The sequence below is a fragment of the Pinus tabuliformis genome, chromosome Q, assembly GCF_031772625.1.
Source record: "Pinus tabuliformis cultivar Carrire ecotype Pingquan chromosome Q, CPIR1, whole genome shotgun sequence".
Lineage (NCBI taxonomy): Eukaryota > Viridiplantae > Streptophyta > Pinopsida > Pinales > Pinaceae > Pinus > Pinus tabuliformis.
In genome coordinates this window covers 1039724065-1039745270 of record NC_142296.1, presented here as the reverse complement: position 1 = coordinate 1039745270, position 21206 = coordinate 1039724065, and the positions used below count along the sequence as shown (strand labels likewise).

Here is a 21206-nt window from a genome sequence, read left to right as displayed (position 1 = left end):
CAACTATGAGAAAGCTAGAACAGTGTTATTAGAAAGAGAAAAAGCTAAGGTTCAAAGAGCTTTGACACGTTTTACACATGAGTGGGTGGATTCTGGGGTATCCATTGTATCAGATGGGTGGACAAATATTAGAAACCAACATTTGATAAATGTTCTTGGTGTTTCTTCTAGTGGTGCAGTATTTATTGCATGTCATGACTCCTCCTCCATCAGTGCAACTGCACAAAACATTGCAGATCTCCTATTGAAATCAATCAAAGATGTTGGTCCGAATAATGTGGTTCAAGTGATCACAGATAATGCAGCAAATTGTAAGGCAGCAGGAAAAATTATTGAGCGTACTCATCCACACATCTTTTGGTCTGGGTGCCTGGTTCACACATTGAACCTTTTGATGCATGATATTGTGAAACACAAAGATTGTGGGTGGATTGCTGAGGTTTACAGGAAAGGGAAGCAGCTCATTAAATTCATCACAGGGCATACAAGGGTAAACTACTTCTATGGCACTTACTCCAAGTTGCAATTGCTTAAAATTGCAAAGACAAGATTTGCTAGTTATTACCTCACCTTTAGGCGGCTAGTGAGGGTGAGACAAGCTTTAACTAATCTGGTGTGTGCTGAAACATGGGATGAAATTAACACTGACACAGATGGTGCTAATGTAGTCAAGGACACTGTTCTTGACAGTTACTTTTGGTCACAGGTTAAATATGTTTTGCAATTCACCAAACCAATTTATTACATGATCAAGTTTGCAGATTCAGATCGACCAGTAATTGGGGAGGTGTATGAGCAAATGGATAGCATGTTGGGGCAGATTAAAGACATTGTTGAGCCTAGAGATACCACCTTGTACAATTATATTCGTGTAGAGGTGCAAAACCGATGGGAAATGCTAAATATTCCATTGCATGCATTAGCATATGTTTTGACACCTAAATACTATCATCCATCATGGCTTTCAACACCAGCACCTGGGGGGGGAAGCAGGAAAAAACCACACCAAGATAGAGAGGTTCACGAAAAATATATGGCTGCATTGAGTAGATTAATCCCTGATGATGAGGAGGCTGCATTGGTACGGAGACAGGTGAGCAACTATACGCTCAACACTGGTCCATTTGGGAGCATGCATGCAATTCAAGATCGAGAGACTTTTTCTGCTCTTGAGTGGTGGAACATGCATGGAGGGGGTACTCCACTTCTACAGAGTTTGGCATTGCGGGTGCTATCACAGGTGGTAAACACTTCTTCTGCAGAGAGGTGTTGGAGCTCTTATTCTTTCATCCACAGTGTTAAAAGGAACAGGTTGAATTTAGACCGGGCAGAGAGCTTGGTTTATGTTCATTACAACTTGCGATTGTTGTCCCATTACTGTGAAGATGCAAAGTCTAATAAAGACTTGTTGATTTGGGACAAGAATCCAGAGGAGCCCAATTTGGAGGATGGAGTGTTGCGACTAGAGCAATTAGAGGATGCTCTTATCCAGGTATGTCCATTGTGGTATGAATTTTCCAATTTTCCCTTATAAAGCATTTCTCTAATTCATGTTTTTAATTTTTTTGTTAACTAGTGTTTTTTTTTTTGCATGAATTTTTTGAGCGATTCTAGGATGATGATGACCGTGTTGATATGCCACCACCCCCACCCCCATCTGGTCCCTTGGTTCCTAGGTTCCATGGTTCAACACCAACAGCAGGGGGTTCTTCTTCATCAGTTCCAGTGCCACGACTTACACACGGACCATCTTCTTCATTGCCACCACGTGGAGGCCCGCCATCACGTTCTATTCGTGGTGGAAGGAGGAGAGATTAGTAGATATATTCACAATCTACTTCTTTTTGTCATAGATTACTCATTAGACTTGTAGACTTGTGAATTTGAATTTTGAACCTTTTTGGCTTGGCGGTGACCAAGTGACATATTTTGTAAACATTATTATTTGAATTTTGGACATGACAAATGTTGACAGTTGCTCACTTGCTAGATAAATCATAATATGCTCTATGTTTTATGTTTTATAATATGCTTAAATGTTTTATGTTTTATAATATGCTTAAAAATTTGATGTATGTTTGTAATAGCTAGAATATAGATGATTGTTGTACATACTAGTAACTACAATGGAATCATGGATGCCATATCTATCTTGATTTATGCAAAAATATGCATGTTTTCATGTCTTCTACAATTAATTTGGTATTTGGGATGTTTGTTTTGAGTATAAATGCAAAAAAATATATATATATAGCAGACGCTTCCGCGGACGCTTCGCTTCCTAGATTTTTGGAAAATGACGCTTCCGCGCTCCGCGCTTCCGCTTCGCTCCCGCTTCGTGCAACATTGCCTCCGAGGCATCGTTCTAGAGACTAGGTCCGACCCAAAGTGTGGACAAAGGGAGGGGGAGGCTAACTCCGTGTGGACCCTGATGGGAAAAGTGTGAAAAAGGGGTTATAATAAGTAGAGAGGAGTGATGTATATGGAGTTGGGAAGCGGGACCACACAACCAAAGTCAAGGTTTCCCATGTAGTGCCACTCCTAAAGCTAGTAACTAATAAAGGAGATCCCACGAGACTTGGATACAGAGATTAACCACCAAGTTGGGATAAGGGAACAAGGGTACAGACAAAGCCCATTCTTTCCATTGAATCCCCCCACTAATCCATGTCTAGTTGTGTCCAAGAAAAGCAAGCAAAATTACCCAATTGCATAATGAAAAGCCATACCTTCGGGGTTGGAAGGCCCATCTTCAAACATATGATCATAACGGATGGGCAAGGTCACATAATGCTGGCTCAGGTGGCAGAGACTTGTGGCACATTAAGCTATTTGGTGGTTGCAAGGGGCTGCTGGCTACCGATTGAAGACAAGTCTAGGAGAAGAATTCTCTTATAGGGTTCACCCACTGATGGTGGGCAATAGGCCCCAAGGAGACTAGTTGATATATTAACTTCCCAACACTACAACTTTGGCATACAATCTCCATCAAGGTGTTTCTTGGATTGTTGCAAAGCTTAATTCATGCTCCTTGTGTTTTGCAGACCACACAATCCATGTCAATTACCAAAACACAAGAGAAATGCCTAAAAAACATGTTGAAAATTCGAGGTTTGAAATACTATAGTAGAAATGCCAAGGTGTGGAACTATTTTGAGTTATTGGATCAAAAGGATCATTAAAACTTTTCCAATTCACCATTTTTTGTGCCTAGCAAGAAGAGTAGCACATATGTAGTGGCTAGAACCTTGGTGCAAACTTAATAGTGGTTGCCATGATAAATGCATTGTACTTGTACCAAAAATTGCTTACAATAACTACAACAATAATTAGAACTAACAACAAAATATATGATAACAATAGCTCAAACAATAGAAAAATAATAGCAACCGAAAAGATGTTTTGGAGGGTGGGGGCACATGCTCGTGAACGTTTGACCTTTTCATATGTTTTATGAAACCCTGAATGACTTGTTGTGTGAGAGGAATGTAGTTCAGATTTAAATGTTGATTTCTTTTTTCACGTAGAAAAAAGTCGTAATTTATATTCATGATTGAAATAAATTACATTTTGTAGATGCTTAAAGCATATGCATATGGCTGTCCATGGTTAGGACAAAAACTAAGATAAAAATATAAAAAATTTTCAAATACATCAAGCCTATATTTTTCTGCCCTTCTTCTTTTCCACCCTACGCCAACCCTGTGAGTCAGGAGGGGGAATAATGATGGCCTGCGGGTGCTCTTGAATGTTCACTGGAGATTCTTTGTCGGATTCTGATCCTTCAGATCCGTGAGTTCTTTTGTTGCCACTAAATTCCAGCTGTGGATTTGTCTGCTGCTGGAGTTGGTCCTCCATTTGAGGGTCTGGTGCTTTTTCTTCCTGTGTGCCGTTCTGTTCCATATTTGTATCCGGTTCCTCTTGGTTCACTGTATGCTCTGCCTTCTGCATGTCCTCTTTTTCCCTCCAATCGGTGTGCTGCCATCCGTTCGGCTTTTTTGGTTGTTTCTTGTTCACTTTGGGGTCCTTCTTGCCCAGAGGGCAGGTGTTTTGAAGATGCCCTGTTTGCATGCATCTAAGGCATCTGAATGCTGTATTTTCATAATCCAGCGGTTGTATCCTCTGCGTGTTATTATAGTTCAATGTGATGTGATCAGGTAGCCCCAAACTTAGATCCACTTCTACACATATTCTAGCATAGGTGAATATTCCTTGGTTAATTCTTTCTTCATCTGTTTTGAGGTATGTCCCCAAAGAATTCCCTATGTCTGATAAAACTTTGCTGTGCCAGAAGTGTAGAGGGAGGTTATGCAGTCTCACCCAAACAGGTACGGTTGTTACTTTCATAGTATTTGCATCAAATTCAGGGAACCAGGGGATGGTGAAGAGGCCAGCCTTTCCCCAAAACCATGGCCCCTGATTGATAATGTTGTCACGTTCCTGTTCTGTTGTAAAGCGAACTATGAAGAAACCCTTTGAGCATAGATGAACTTCACAGTCAGGTGACCATGTTGTGAGGATCCAGTGATGCAGGGCATCTGATTTTGGCCAGAACCCATTAAATCTACATATAACAGCATGAGTGGCTAGATCAATGTGTAGATTGCTTACCCCCGGTGAAGTTACTTGGATAGTTGGAGCTTCCAGTGTTTGTTCCACTATGTAGGGTCCTGGTAGCTCTGGAGCTGGTACTGGTTTGGGTTGAATGTTTTCCCCTTTACCGTTCACCGTGCCCTTGTAAGAGCCTGTATTCTTTGAGCTGGTTCCATTGACTGCATCACGAAAGGAGCCTGGAGTCTGTGTTCCGCTGGCTGCTGCGCCTCCCCGAAGCCTCATGTTGACTATAATGTTAGATCCTGGCGTGATGTTGTAGTGGCCTATTGTCCAGTGATCTTGTAACGATCTGCCTTCTGAGAGCAGATGTTGGTATCGTTCCGGAAGGCCACTGTGATTGACAATGATTTTCTTCAGTTTTGAGACCTTGTCTGAAGCTTGAACCCAGATTGGGGTTGATTTCCCAGTGGGGGGCTTTATAAAGATTTGGAACCATAGATCTGTTGAGAAAGCCTTCAGATCCACTGAGTCTGCCTTTTCCAGGTCCAATTTTATGGGTTTGGTTTTTAGATCTGGCTGGTTCCCGCCTATCTTCTGCCTGGATCTGGACAGATCTGAGAGATCCCTCCCAGATCTGCCATATTTGGCCCGATCTAGTATGGGAGAGGATAGATCTGCTACATGCAGGTCCCTTTCTTTGTTTGCCGCTTCCGGGTCGATGTAAATCCTACCGGATTTTGCCTGTTCTGTTATGTATGATGGCAGATCTGTGGCTTTCGGGCTCTTTTCCTGTGAAAAGAATTCCTGGGGAGGACCGAATTTCTTGATGGCGGAGACGTTGCTGGTTGCGTCTGAGTTGTCCTCGTATCTGAGTACCTGTCCAGGGTACTCCTTCTCGAATTGGGCCAATTCCTCCAGCGTTGAATCGCTCTGTATTGTCTCCAGATCGGCATTCTCCAACATCCACACCAAGTGCTCGAACAACACCACCTCGCAGTCCACTGAGAAGCCATCCCTAAATTTCTCAACGATCAGAACCCTAAGCAACGGATGGTTCAGATACTCGGCATTTATGAAATATCGCCTGCTACACTTGGCAGCATACACCGTCTTGTAACCCTCGGGCGCTTCGTCTAATTTCTGGTCATCTGCATGCAGAAGACCCGCAGGTTTTTTTCCTACAAAACCGTCGAGCGCGCCATCGAATGTAGGATTCCAAAAAACGTTACTGGACGAGCGTTCCATCCTGCCCATTTAATCCTGTCTAAATGTTGATTTCTTGGTCAAATAAGGATGCATTTTATAACAAAAGTCTTCATTTTTCCAAGTGTAGCCATGATATGCATGGGGTTCCATTTGAGGTTGTTGGATCATGTTAGCAATTTTGGGATCTATCAACCATTTGTAGTGCACGTCATTTAGTCGATCTACTACTATAAAGGAGAGTGAAAATAAGGACCCTTCCTATTCATACTTTTGAGAGAGAGCATATGCCACCACATTCTCCTTGTCCTTATCATAGATTATCTTAGCCACATCCCAACATTTTGGTGATCCTTTTTTGTTGCTTAGGGGAAGAAATCCTTTGCTCCAGGAAGTATTTTATGTTGTGATGATTGGTTTTAATATGGAAATGTTTCTCGAATGGGTAAGGACTCTAGATATCTAGAGCATGTAATATAATTGTAATCTCCTTTTCAGAAGTTGATTTTCCCAAGTGCCCCTCACATGGTTATTTGTTGGTAAAAGCCAATGGTCATCCCTCTTGCATGAGGACCGCTTTGACACTGTTGTCGCGCGGATTGACACGACAACGCTCGGATCGGGGGCTGTCACTCTGATCCCCGATCCCTCCGTTTAAGCCTGTCTCCCGCGGTTAAGGGGGGTAGTCCCTGTGAGATGATGAGGCCAACTGTCGACTAGTTGGTTGGGAGACACGAGACACGATTAAGATAAGCACTAAAAAGATTTAATTAATTGAGCAGACCAGTGCCTTAAGAGATTGTTGTGAAAGCGATTACTTGTTAAATGATATAGAGACATGAACCATGAACATCAATCATCTATCATCAGCTAAATCATAATGCTCAAAACGATATCTGGCAACTGAAAATTTCGAAGAGATAAATGCCTTAAAACACCACGAGAATCGTAAATCATTAACCAGATATCAAATTTCGTATCTCGACTTGAAAATTTAGATCCCAGCATGAAAGATATAACATGAAGACCACTGAGACTGGTAAAAATTATTTTCCACGAAAATTTTATATTTTTTTGAATTTTTTTTTTTTTTTTAATGAAAATTTTAAAACTAAACTAAATGAAATTAAAATATAAAAAAAAATATTTTTTTATTTTATTTTTTTTTATTACAAAACTATGAAATCTAATTAAAATCTAGATCTAAACTTAAAACTAAAAATAAAAATAAATTAAAATCTACAAATTTAAAATCTAACAAATCTAAAGGAATTAAAATCTCATTAAAATAAAAATCAAAAAATAAATCTAATACTACAACTAGTCTAACCCTAAACTAAACCTACGCATGACTGAACGTTAAACTAAAATGCAACCACCCAAAACGATGAGCGCTCAACTTACCAAAAATTAAATCGATGAAAGGCAGTTACCTGGCCCGAGAACGATGAGAGACGGCATACATGTACCCAGCAGAACGTTACCAATTTGCAGACGTCAAGATCGCTGAGGATTGCAAGAGACTGAGACGGTGGATGAATTTCTTGACGGGTAGCTGAATGCGGATTTGATACCAGTGTCTGAGGAATTTCTGCAGCGTATACCTTGACGGCAGCCTACAGAACACCCTGGAAACAATACGCAGAGTTTCTGAAGACAATATGCAGAGGCTCCGAAACGTGCGGTGATTGTGGATCGATTCAAGGTTTTCTGCCCAGTTGGACGACGTTGTCTATTGCCCTTATACGCTTATTCCATCCAAATCAAACAATTGCAATTAAATGCCACAACGGGCTTGCGTCTCAGCTTTATGATAGCGTAAAGGAAAAGCTTAACGTGAAGGTGAATGAAAACGTTCACAAAGTCTGTAGGCTGATCCTCACACTGAAAATCTGATAGCAATATTTCAAGAATATACCAAGCAATGCGCGTATATGAGATTCAGGCATGCAGTCCGGAGGTTTCTTGGATTTGCTGATCACAGGTTCATGTCATTGTCTCTGGCAACCTGAAAAGAACAAATTCACTGAAAACCATAATTAAAAATCTGTATATAAGCAAAATTTTGAAACCTTAAATCAGAAAATTTTGAAACCCTAAGATAGCTGATAATTTACAGATTTTGGCTCTTTAATAGCCAGATCTGGCAATAAGCACGGAAGATATTTAAAAGAAAAGAAATTTCAGATTGTCACTGTGAAAAAACTTCAGAAATGTTCTCATGCAGATCAGAAAAATAAAACCGAATGATAGACCCAGGATCAAATCCAGCTGGGCTCAACAAAAAACGCTTGCGGGAGTTGGCTGGTTCAGCCGAGAACTTCCCCGAACGCCCACAAAATCTTCTTCAGCAAGGGTTTTTCTGCACAGCTCAGAAACAACCATCAGTAAAGAGGGCAAGAATGCTGCTAGATCTCAGGAAGTAATGGAGATACCTGCCATTACTTCAGAAACCCTAACAGCACCCAAACCCTAGCAAGTGAGCAAGATACCTGTACCCACAATACTCTACAAAAGCTATTATTAACAGCTGAAAATAACATATGCAGAAAATTAAAACAATCTCACAGCATTTCAAGAGAGTAACACCAGCAAGATATGGACCCCAAAGTCTTCTTTATTAACCAGAAACAAATTTACAAGAGAGCTTCTTCAGTCTTTGACTCACAGATCGAATGATTTGAAATGACCCCCTAAGACCCTATATAAAGGAAATGATCCTAACGGCTAGTTCGAGTGATCCATGTAGAAATGATCTCGACCGTTGATGAGGATCAAGACATCTCTTGATCTCATTCGTCGATTTATTAACTTAAAATATTATTATTTTATTAGTTAGGGTTTTTGCTTCATTTTTTTTTTTTATTATTATTTTATTATTTTTATTCATTTTTTAATTTTTTAATTCATTTAACATGGATCACTGAACTAAGCTTTCGGAAACATCACCTAGGACCTAGGACTTAGGACTCATGAGGGGATTTAAAACATTTCTCGACCCTCAGGACACATTACATCATGACTTTTACAATTTACATCTCAAGGGGACAAGCCCACTTAATACAGACCCTCATAAATCACCCAGCTCTGCGACACCACGATAATCTAGCAGATCAACACACTAGGATTCTCCTAAAGTTCTAATGACAAAATCAATCCCGGCTTTGGGGTCAGGTTTGAAGGAAAACTCTGCCGATCCGTGGATCGGTGAGACAAAAAACCTTCCGGGACATAGATTATCATAGAAAGTTAGGTCCACCTAGGCAATTTTACATACATGACTCTGATCTGCTTAGATTATTTACAATTCATACATGCAGACTGGGTTTACCACTGAAATGATCAAGCTGCTGACGACTGCTGGATGGCACGGATACGCTGATCAGGTGCTGCCCCTTTCTTGCAAGAAAAAGGGGGTGTACTGCATGGGTAGTTGACCAGTAGTGGTCAACATCTGGCTCTACTTGGGGACACGTTGCTGCTTGCAGGAATGTGAGAATCCAGAATCTGCATCCATACAACACAAAAATAAGTAGCGTCCATCCAAAAATCAGCATATACATTAAGCACAGAAAAGAAAAAAAAGCTCTTCATTTATTAACTATCTAAAACAGAAATGAAAATGCGGAAAAACAAGGAGTAGGGTTAGAAATACGATACAAAAGGATGCCCTACGGCATCAAATGTGTTCAATGTAGTGCATACTGAGCATTTGCCTGCTTTGAGGCAAATCTGTGGGCTTCTTGTCGGATGTGCCATGTCCAATTTTGCATATGGTAGGACTTTTTCCTATCCGAAAATCAAGCTGCTCACGGCCGTCTGATGTATCAAATCTTCGCCTCATCTTCTTTCTCTTACGTTTTTTCTTTCTGGCAGGTGGAATTACTGATGACCTGGAACTTTCTGTTTCAAAACTATCAGATGAAGTATGCATGATATGTCTTTCTTTAGCCCGCATCTGGTCTTTATCATTCTTAAGTCTGTCCGGATCACCTTCAATTAACCATCTTTCAATCGAATCAATAACCTCCTCATAATAAGATGGAGCTTGTTGCAACAAATGAGAAGGCTCCTGATCTGTTGATGTTCCCTGGTTTCTCTCATTTTCCAATTGCTGAAACCTTTGAACCTGTATTCTAATGGCATCCATCTGACTAGAGTGTTCAACCTTCATAGCATTGATTTGTCTGGCATGGTGCTCTTGCATATCTTTTATTACTTTAACATTTTCTTCCTTTATGTTCATCAAGCAACGCTGTATGGAATTTATTTCTTTTCTGTGATTAGCTTGCATGTCAGCCAACTGATTATTATGATTGAATGTCATGATAGTCATTTCCTCATCCATGGTGAATAACTTATTTTGCATAGAGTCAATTTCCCTATCATTATCAGTTTTCATGGTCACCATATTTTCCTCTAAGACTGACATCTTGCTTTGTATGCTTCTAATTTCTATTTCACATTTAGTTTTTATGGCCTCAATTTCCTTAGCATGCTGATTTTGCGTGACCTCAATCTCCCTATTACGTTTTTCCAGATGGGTGCATAAAGTTTTGACATCATTGACGTAATTAGTTTGATTGCTTTCCATATTTTTCACCAGCATCATTAAATCTTGTATTATTTGCTTTTGCTCTTCCCTTTCATTGTCATTTGTCCCTGATTTTTCACTATCATGAATTGCAATATTTCCGGTGGATGACACATTCTGACATGATGAATCGTCTTGGGATCTTTCAGCGGGACCTCTTATTAAATTACTTTCATTCTGCTGCACAATTTTAGAGGCAGAAGGCAAGCTGTTTGGATAACCATATTTATCTTTAAAAGCATCAATAATGTCTTCTAAAGAAGTGAAAGATTCCTTAGGAAAACTGTTAAACCAATTCAAAGCATCATCTTCTAAAGAAAGGACAAATAGACGCATTTTGATATCTTCATGATTAAATTGAGGGGATCTGCAATATATGATCATGATGCGATCAAACAAGCCTAGATGCCTTCTAACAGCGATTGGATCACCACCTGAAAAAATAGGTAATTTAGAAATGGCCTCTTCTGGAAAATCATGGAGATGGTGAATAAAACGACATTGTTTAAATGTATAATCCATGATAAATAATAAGGGATCAGATGGATGATAGAACTAGCTCTTTGCTCAAGAAAATCAAAAGATGAAAGAAGTGGAGTCGCCACTTGAACAATGAATCTGATTCTAAGATCCAAAAAGTAACCACAAGCAGATATGAGGAAAGCTTCTTGTCTGGGAAAAATGAGAAAGTGGAGTCGCCACCCAAACAAGAAACAAAACCGAAGAGATGCTGCTGATATGTGATGAATAGATGCCAAAATATTGAATCTGCCAACTCAAAATGAGAGATGAGGAAGATGAGAAGGTGAATGTCGATGAAACCCCAGGAACAGAAAAACTCTGTCCCCGGCAACGACGCCAAAAAATGTTGTCGCGCGGATTGACACGACAACGCTCGGATCGGGGGCTGTCACTCTGATCCCCGATCCCTCCGTTTAAGCCTGTCTCCCGCGGCTAAGGGGGGTAGTCCCTGTGAGATGATGAGGCCAACTGTCGACCAGTTGGTTGGGAGACACAAGACACGATTAAGATAAGCACTAAAAAGATTTAATTAATTGAGCAGACCAGTGCCTTAAGAGATTGTTGTGAAAGCGATTACTTGTTAAATGATATAGAGACATGAACCATGAACAGCAATCATCTATCATCAGCTAAATCATAATGCTCAAAACGATATCTGGCAACTAAAAATTTCGAAGAGATAAATGCCTTAAAACACCACGAGAATCGTAAATCATTAACCAGATATCAAATTTCGTATCTCGACTTGAAAATTTAGATCCCAGCATGAAAGATATAACATGAAGACCACTGAGACTGGTAAAAATTATTTTCCATGAAAATTTTATATATATATATATATATATTTTTTTTTTTTAATGAAAATTTTAAAACTAAACTAAATGAAATTAAAATATAAAAAAAAAAAAATATTTATTTATTTATTTATTACAAAACTATGAAATCTAATTAAAATCTAGATCTAAACTTAAAACTAAAAATAAAAATAAATTAAAATCTACAAATTTAAAATCTAACAAATCTAAAGGAATTAAAATCTCATTAAAATAAAAATCAAAAAATAAATCTTATACTACAACTAGTCTAACCCTAAACTAAACCTACGCATGACTGAACGTTAAACTAAAATGCAACCACCCAAAACGATGAGCGCTCAACTTACCAAAAATTAAATCGATGAAAACGCAGTTACCTGGCCCGAGAACGATGAGAGACGACATACATGTACCCAGCAGAACGTTACCAATTTGCAGACGTCAAGATCGCTGAGGATTGCAAGAGACTGAGACAGTGGATGAATTTCTTGACGGGTAGCTGAATGCGGATTTGATACCAGTGTCTGAGGAATTTCTGCAGCGTATACCTTGACGGCAGCCTACAGAACACCCTGGAAACAATACGCAGAGTTTCTGAAGACAATATGCAGAGGCTCCGAAACGTGCGGTGATTGTGGATCGATTCAAGGTTTTCTGCCTAGTTGGACGACGTTGTCTATTGCCCTTATACGCTTATTCCATCCAAATCAAACAATTGCAATTAAATGCCACAACGGGCTTGCGTCTCAGCTTTATGACAGCGTAAAGGAAAAGCTTAACGTGAAGGTGAATGAAAACGTTCACAAAGTCTGTAGGCTGATCCTCACACTGAAAATCTGATAGCAATATTTCAAGAATATACCAAGCAATGCGCGTATATGAGATTCAGGCATGCAGTCCGGAGGTTTCTTGGATTTGCTGATCACAGGTTCATGTCATTGTCTCTGGCAACCTGAAAAGAACAAATTCACTGAAAACCATAATTAAAAATCTGTATATAAGCAAAATTTTGAAACCCTAAATCAGAAAATTTTGAAACCCTAAGACAGCTGATAATTTACAGATTTTGGCTCTTTAATAGCCAGATCTGGCAATAAGCACGGAAGATATTTAAAAGAAAAGAAATTTTAGATTGTCACTGTGAAAAAACTTCAGAAATGTTCTCATGCAGATCAGAAAAATAAAACCGAATGATAGACCCAGGATCAAATCCAGCTGGGCTCAACAAAAAACGCTTGCGGGAGTTGGCTGGTTCAGCTGAGAACTTCCCCGAACGCCCACAAAATCTTCTTCAGCAAGGGTTTTTCTGCACAGCTCAGAAACAACCATCAGTAAAGAGGGCAAGAATGCTGCTAGATCTCAGGAAGTAATGGAGATACCTGCCATTACTTCAGAAACCCTAACAACACCCAAACCCTAGCAAGTGAGCAAGATACCTGTACCCACAATACTCTACAAAAGCTATTATTAACAGCTAAAAATAACATATGCAGAAAAATAAAACAATCTCACAGCATTTCAAGAGAGTAACACCAGCAAGATATGGACCCCAAAGTCTTCTTTATTAACCAGAAACAAATTTACAAGAGAGCTTCTTCAGTCTTTGACTCACAGATCGAATGATTTGAAATAACCCCCTAAGACCCTATATAAAGGAAATGATCCTAACGGCTAGTTTGAGTGATCCATGTAGAAATGATCTCGACCGCTGATGAGGATCAAGACATCTCTTGATCTCATCCGTCGATTTATTAACTTAAAATATTATTATTTTATTAGTTAGGGTTTTTGCTTCATTTTTTTTTTTATTATTTTATTATTTTTATTCATTTTTTAATTTTTTAATTCATTTAACATGGATCACTGAACTAAGCTTTCGGAAACATCACCTAGGACCTAGGACTTAGGACTCATGAGGGGATTTAAAACATTTCTCGACCTTCAGGACACATTACATCATGACTTTTACAATTTACATCTCAAGGGGACAAGCCCACTTAATACAGACCCTCATAAATCACCCAGCTCTGCGACACCACGATAATCTAGCAGATCAACACACTAGGATTCTCCTAAAGTTCTAATGACAAAATCAATCCCGGCTTTGGGGTCAGGTTTGAAGGAAAACTCTGCCGATCCGTGGATCGGTGAGACAAAAAACCTTCCGGGACATAGATTATCATAGAAAGTTAGGTCCACCTAGGCAATTTTACATACATGACTCTGATCTGCTTAGATTATTTACAATTCATACATGCATACTGGGTTTACAACTGAAATGATCAAGCTGCTGACGACTGCTGGATGGCACGGATACGCTGATCAGGTGCTGCCCCTTTCTTGCAAAGAAAAAGGGGGTGTACTGCATGGGTAGTTGACCAGTAGTGGTCAACAAACACCTTTACCCAAGGTGTCACATTCTAAGACTAAGGTCTTAGTGAAGTTGGGTAGAGCTAGTACTAGGGTTGTACACATAACCTTCTTCAAGTCCTAGAAATCTTATTTGTCAACATCATTCCTATTTAAAGCATTTTTTTTAGCAAGGTTGTAAGGGGAGCTATGATTTTACCATAGTTCCTTATGAATGTTTTGTAATAACTAGTGAGACCAAGAAAGTTTCTTAAACTTTTAAGAGTTTTGGGGTGAGGTCGATCCTTCATTGCTTCAATTTTCTTTGGATCCACATTGTTGAAGCTTGTGGTAGCTTTGGAAGGTCTTCTACATAGGCTTGGTGTCTTAGCATCTGGAACATGATTTATTGCCTCTTTAGGTGCTTGCTTGATGGAGTAAGTGATTTATGTCTTCTTTCCTAAGTCTAACTTAGGAAAAGTACAATAATTAAATTCAATAAATTATTGTAGACTATTAAGTCGTTTTCTAAAGATAAATAATTTAATTATTTAAGTAACTTAGAAATAATCTCAACCATTGATCTCCAAGATCCTCTAGAAGGGAGATTAGGGTTAGAGATTTGGGCTCAATGACGATTATAAAAGAAGCCTAACGAAGAGGTGAAGATACAAGAACACAAGAGAGTGAGACAACTACAACATTTTTGGGAAAGCGTTTTTCTCAAGAAGGAGAGAGCGAATTCTCTGGAGTGTGAGGTTCAACTCGACTGATGATAAGGAGGAATTGGGATTTGGAGAGGCTAAATTATTGAAGTGAGAAGAAGGCGCAATTGCTGGGGAGGTTGATTTGTGAGGGCGCAAAGGCCAATTTTTTGGTGAGAGGTGGGCTGATTTTCTTTAGGTTGAATTTCTTCAGAGGTTGATTTGTAATGGCCATTTTTCCTTGGGCCGAGTTATTCCAGTGGGGCTGAGTTGTGGGTTCCAGTCATTGTATTTTTCTTTGCAAATTCTCTGTGGGTTGAAACCCTGATTTTCTAGATTCATAAATGATGGAGAATTGTTGCAGGTGAATTATTTCTATTGCAATGTGTGATTGATCTCTCTGATTTATTTCCATTGCATATATTTCTAGATGTTAAAATAACAGTGATTTTATTTTTTGGCAATTCAAGATTTATTTTATTAATTAGATAAATTGTTGGGAATAAAGAATTGTTGTGAGAGAGGGCGTGCGTGCTGGATCTGGAGAAGAATCTCCTTTCATTTTTGGCCATAAAAGGCAAAGGACTAGAAGCCAAATTTATTAGAGGTGAAGTGGTTGTTGTGCCTAAAGGCACTGATCTCAACAAGAAACGAGTAATTGGGAGAAGGGTCTCTATAAATTGAGAGGATAGTCGGTGAAGGATCTCATACATGAGAGTGATCGCTAGAGTGAGATATGGCATAGGAAGATGGGACACCTACACTATAAACTTATAAAGCTCTCCCTTTGTTGTAGAGAATGGTTGCAGGTTTTCCAGAGATTAGGGTGGAGCAGGATGGAGTGTGTAAAGGGTGTGCGCTTGGAACACAAGCCAAGGCTATGTGTCCTCACAACGAGATCAGGTCTAAGGGAGTACTAGATTTGGTGCACTCAGACATTTGTGGTCTTATGTCCGTGACATCAATCATAGGGTGTTTGTACCTTGCGACATTCATAGATGACTCTTCTAGAAAAACTTGGATCTACTTCCTAAAGACAAAGGATGAGGTCTTTGATCGGTTTTAGGAGTTTAAAGCTCTTGTGGAGAACCAAACCGAGAAGAAGATTAAGGTGTTAAGATCAGATAATGGGATCGAGTATATATTCTAGAATTTTTGCAAGGCAACAAAGATTAAGATGGAGCTCACGATAGAACACCAAATTAGGTAAAGGTAAACCTTCCCCTAAGACCATTATAGCACTTACAACTCAGATGGGGTGGAAGATCCACCAAATGGATGTGAAGACTACCTTCCTCATGGCTTAGGGGATTGTCTTGATGGATGGCTCACAATTGGTAAAGGTAAACCTTCCCCTGTAGAACACCAAATTAAGGCTTTATTTTTGTATCAAAGTGCCTTATAGGCAAAGTTTTTAAAAGAATTTAGGGAAAATTTTGAAGAGTTATTTTCTCTTTTAATTTTATTTTTCTTTTTAAATTATATTTTAAATCCTCTATGAACGATTTGTGTAAATAAAAGAAAACTCTCAAACCAAAAGTACCTCTATTTATTGTTGTCCTCCAACATGAGAGTGTTTTATGAAAGTGTATTAACTTCTTCCTTTAAAGCTTTTGTAAATGGTCCTTATGTCTGAAAAGTAAGGCTTTATTTTTGTATGAGTGTCTTACAGTTAAAGTTTAAAAAAAAGTACGAAATCCCAATTCAATGATTTTGATTCATGTATTTATAGTCCTTATGTCAAAATTTATGCTTTTTTTTTTTTTCGTATAATTATCTATTATGTAAATCAACGTAGATCCATCTTAACTCCGGATCTATCAGGTGCCGAAAGAGATCAAATCCCTAGAGGTGCAAACATTTCCTCAAGTTCAATCTTTAAACCTCTTTTTTGAGTGAAAAACTTGAGAAAGGTTTCCACCTTGAGAGATTTGATCCCTCTCGGTGCTTGATAGATACGGAGTTAAGATGGATTTACGCTGGTTGTATTTTGTTTTTTTTTAATATCTTTCCTCAAAATAAATTTGCCCCCCTCACGATTTTTTGTCTTTCTTGGACTCATAAGAAAATTTCTCTTTAGGGAATTGTACAACTGATTTACTTTGCCCCCCTTAAAATTTTTTTACTCATATGATCGCGATCAAACCTAACCCCGACGATCCAGTACGAACTTGGCACTTGTGATTCAAATTTCAGGAATTAAAGATCGACATTCTTAAGAGTTTATGTTCTAATACCATGTTAGTTTTTTGTACCCTAGCAAACCAACAATTAGTTCGGAACTTCGGAGCATATCTATGTACACTAAATAAAACACCAACTAGGGTATTAACCAAATAAATTCAGCGGAAAGCAAATAATATGAATCTTAATCACAAAAATGACAACAAATTTTGCCCAATTTGAGTTCTTGAAGTTCTAAACTTACTTGGGCTCCCTTACTAGGAAAATGGTCCAACTGAGGAGTTGCATGAGGAATTGCGTACAACACTGGATCTGATTTAGCTGATCATGCCCTCCTTAGCTGATATGGATCTCCTTGCTGCCCCTTCCTTCGACTCAACACACTTAGAGTATCACATTCTCATTGAGATGCCTCTCTTAGTCTTGTGCTGTTATATGGTATCTTCTCCTTCGCCCTAGCTTTGCTTTTTTAACTTTACATTGAGCTAAATCTTTAATCCTAATCTCCAAAGTGTTTGTTGGCTGCAATTAGATCTCGCATCACTTGAGATTGAGGGCTAAGATTAGAACATATTCGTTAAAGTAATTAATTTACTTCTCTTGAGTTTACTTTAGCTCAATTAGCCAACTAAATATTCATGTGCTTTTCTTAAGTCTAACTCAGGATAAGTTACAATAGCAACTTGCTCACTCTTGAGCAAGTGTTCTAAGGACATTGTGGGAGACTTCTGCATGCCTAGACACTTAACCCTGTGTAGAAGTACCTACCTGAGCTACAAACACCAAGTGATGGGTAAATTTTTACTAGGCCATGACAAAGAAGTTCAACTGTCAATGCCACTAACATCAGGGTACATAGAGGGCCTGGTGCACTTGTTTAAACGCTGGTTTCATACCCCGTACATGACAAAATCCAGTGGAAACTTTGCAATCCACCCAATCATGAAATCATAAAACTGTTAAGTCTGCTGGATTTTAAGCAAGGTGTAAATTCTACTTTCTCCATCATCCTAAAACAATTAATGGTACTGCTAAAAATTTAAGTAATCTTTACTTTAAGAATTTAACATTGCCATTAATTGCACAACAATAGTAGGGCTGTAGGCTTGAATATTAGGCTGCCCCACTCAAAAATTATTTGTTTATTTATTTATAATTTATTTATAAATTTATGTTTGGAATGTCCTTGGTTGCATTGTACAAAATCGGCCAGTTTGGTACAAAACCAGTTGTTTCAGTGAAAAAGAGCCGGTTCAGCACCGAACCAGCCTTTTCCGGTTCCAAGCCTCCAACCAGACCAGTTTGAGGTTCAAACTTCAAACCAATCGGACCGGCTGGTTCCACTGGTTCTGGTCCAATTCCAATAACACTGGTTAAACAAATACAAGATGGCTGATTGTAAAAGTTCATCTACATCTATGGAGAAAGGGCTGAAACCTGCAGCCAGAGTCAACTGAAGTCAATTTTCAGGCAACTAGTGGGAAATCTGATCTATCTTACAGCCACTAGGCCAGATCTTAGTTTTGCACTCATCCACATATCCAGATTCATGACACATCGTAGAGTAGAACATTGCACAACAGCAAAAAATATTTTGAGGTACGTTACAGGGACTATAGATTTTGCAATATTATATGGTGAAAGTGATGCACTTAAATTAACTGGTTATATAGATTCTGATTGGGCAGGATCAGTATTGATTGAAAACCAACAATTGGTTACATGCTTAGTTTTGGAACAGTTGCAGTTTCATGGGATATCAAGAAACAGCATGCTGTTTCAGTTTCTTCTACTTAGGTATGATATAGGGCAGCGACAAAAGAAGCATGTGAAGTGGGGAGATTTTAAATTTGATGCTTGAACATACTGAGCCAACAATCCTTCTTTTGTGTCAGTCAGGGTGCTCTAAAATGACCATGCTAGAGTAGCTACAGACATCTTCATCAAGCCATTTGGTTCAGATAACTTTGTTAAATCTAGAAACAAACTTGGTGTATTTTCTAGAATGACCATTAAGGGAGGGTGTTAGTGTAATTAATGTTTATGGTTATTCTTGGTAAATAGGAATTTAGTTTACATAAATAAAATCATATGAGAGTAATTCAGTATAATTAATAAAGAATGGAAAGACGATATGTAACCTCTTTCCCTCTTCACTTGTATATATGTAATAGGATCTTTTCTATGTTGAAAGAAAAAATATTGTTGGTTCTCTCTTCCAACTCTATGGTTATCTCTCTTCTCTCCTAGTTTATTTCCTTGATATATTTTGTGAGTTTATATGCATTTTGAAAAAAGTGGCGACATGGGTTTTTTTGTGCACTTTGAAGTGGATATCTATATTATTGTTGTGTCTGTGTGCGTAAGTGGTTACGTAATTTCTTTGAGCACTCTGAGGTGGATTGGTATATTTATTATTAAGGTTCAAACTTCAAATATCTACTTAATACTTCTCTTAGAATCAAAGTTGAATAATCAATTTAATCAGAATTGATAATCATGGGTGTTGAGTTTTTAGGATCTTGTTTTTGTGGCTGAACAACTCAGTTTTGAAATTTCCTAGGTCCACTTGGTTTTTGTGGCATAGAATATCTAGGAGAGTTAGTTCTAATGGATTCACAGATTGGCCATTCTAGGAGAAAGTGTTTTGTTGGTACTTAATGGCTTGTGTAGTACAGATTGTACAGATTCTTTCTTTCCAAGGGGTTTTGGGTTGTATCCACTACCCTGCTTCACTCTGTAGATTGGGTACATTTGTCCTAAAGTTTGCAATTTTGGTCTTTTGTTTTTCCCACTTGTTACTTCTGCTAGGTAGTTTGTTTTCTAGGTTTATTTGAACACCGAGGCATTTTTAAATTTGAAATAAGCAGTGACATGATTCATCTGAGCACTCTGATGTAGATATCTATGTTAATGTTGTGTTTGCATATGTAAGTGGTTACATGGTTTTTCTGAACTTTTAACTCAGGTTGATTGCTATATTAAGGTTCAATACCTTTCAACAGGTGGGTATGATATCCGTTGTTGCTTATCGACCCATTCCCCTTTCATGGATTCATGGATATTTAATTATTTTTTCTGCATGAACAAACAATGCCTTGGAAATTCTACAGAGTACTAATGAATTTTGTTTTTCTATTACAGTCAAATCTGATTTGCAAGGCATCAGATTTGTGAAGTTTCTCTGGAGACACAGGTGATTCAACCTTTGGAAGGAAATTTCTTGTTGCCAAAGGTAGCATAATTTTAGACCATCTGGAATGGCTGTGTCAATGAAGAATCTCGATCCTGCATTTCAAGGAGTTGGTCAGAAAGCGTATCCTTTTTGCAATTTTGCAATTGCCTGCTTCTGAGCTTCATTGCAGCTAACAATTCTTCCCAAAATACGTTTCTTCTCTATATTTAGTTGAATATATGTTTAATATCATGGAGAGGATGCATGTAATAGATCTCATTTTGATTCTCTGTTTTCCATCATTTTGCTTGCCAAATTTGTTTTTCATATGGAACCTTTATGCTAGATATCATATTGTGTAAAAAACGATATCATGTCTATGATTTACCTTTTATACTTTGGAAAGGATGGATGTTTGTCTGAGTCTTGTTAGGCTTAACACGTTTTCAGTGGTATAGATATCTGGCGCATTGAAAATTTTCAGCCGGTTCCTATACCAAAGGTTGACTATGGTAAATTTTATTCTGGAGATTCTTATATAGTTCTGCAGGTAAGTGTGATATTCAAGGACTTTATTATCCTATTTTATTGTGTTAATTTTATTTGTTCTCTAATACAAGAAATTTGTGTGCAAATTTCATAAGCACAGACTTGATAAATTTGCATCAAAAAAAGACAGACAAGAGCTAATCCCTCATCCTTCTCAATGATTCTAATGATTTACCTTTAGATATAAGGATGCATTTTAAGGAACATCGTCTTTATTAGAATTTTAGTGTTGCATAAGAAACAAATTGGTTTATTTATTTGTTTTTGGTAGTTTACACCTTTATCTTTCACTTTCACCTCCAGATGTGTATTGTGTTTTCAAGTGTTGCAAGACTTCTAAGAATAAGGATGGTGGTGGCAACTGAAAACTGAGACACACACCCTTCTTTGATCCATGCCAAATAATTACCACAATAATCTTTTTTCCTTTATTATGGTTATAGGAATATTTAACAGCATTTCATATTTTTATGTTTAATTTATTTTGTTTTTCAATATCATTTGATTAACGTTACGACTATTTACAATTTTTTGTTAGTCTTTGTGCCAAAACACAC

The 21206-nt window shown here is 38.2% G+C and overlaps 1 protein-coding gene across 1 annotated transcript in view; it reads left to right on the top strand.

The window, feature by feature from the left end:
- The window catches only part of LOC149223046 (villin-3-like), a 118273-nt gene that overhangs the window by 39794 nt on the left and 57273 nt on the right, over positions 1-21206 (top strand). The window contains exons 2-3 of the mRNA XM_089385729.1: positions 20070-20241; positions 20551-20650. Coding sequence (XP_089241855.1) covers positions 20186-20241; positions 20551-20650 — 156 coding nt within the window. The 5' untranslated portion in view covers positions 20070-20185. The remainder of the gene's footprint in view (positions 1-20069; positions 20242-20550; positions 20651-21206) is intronic.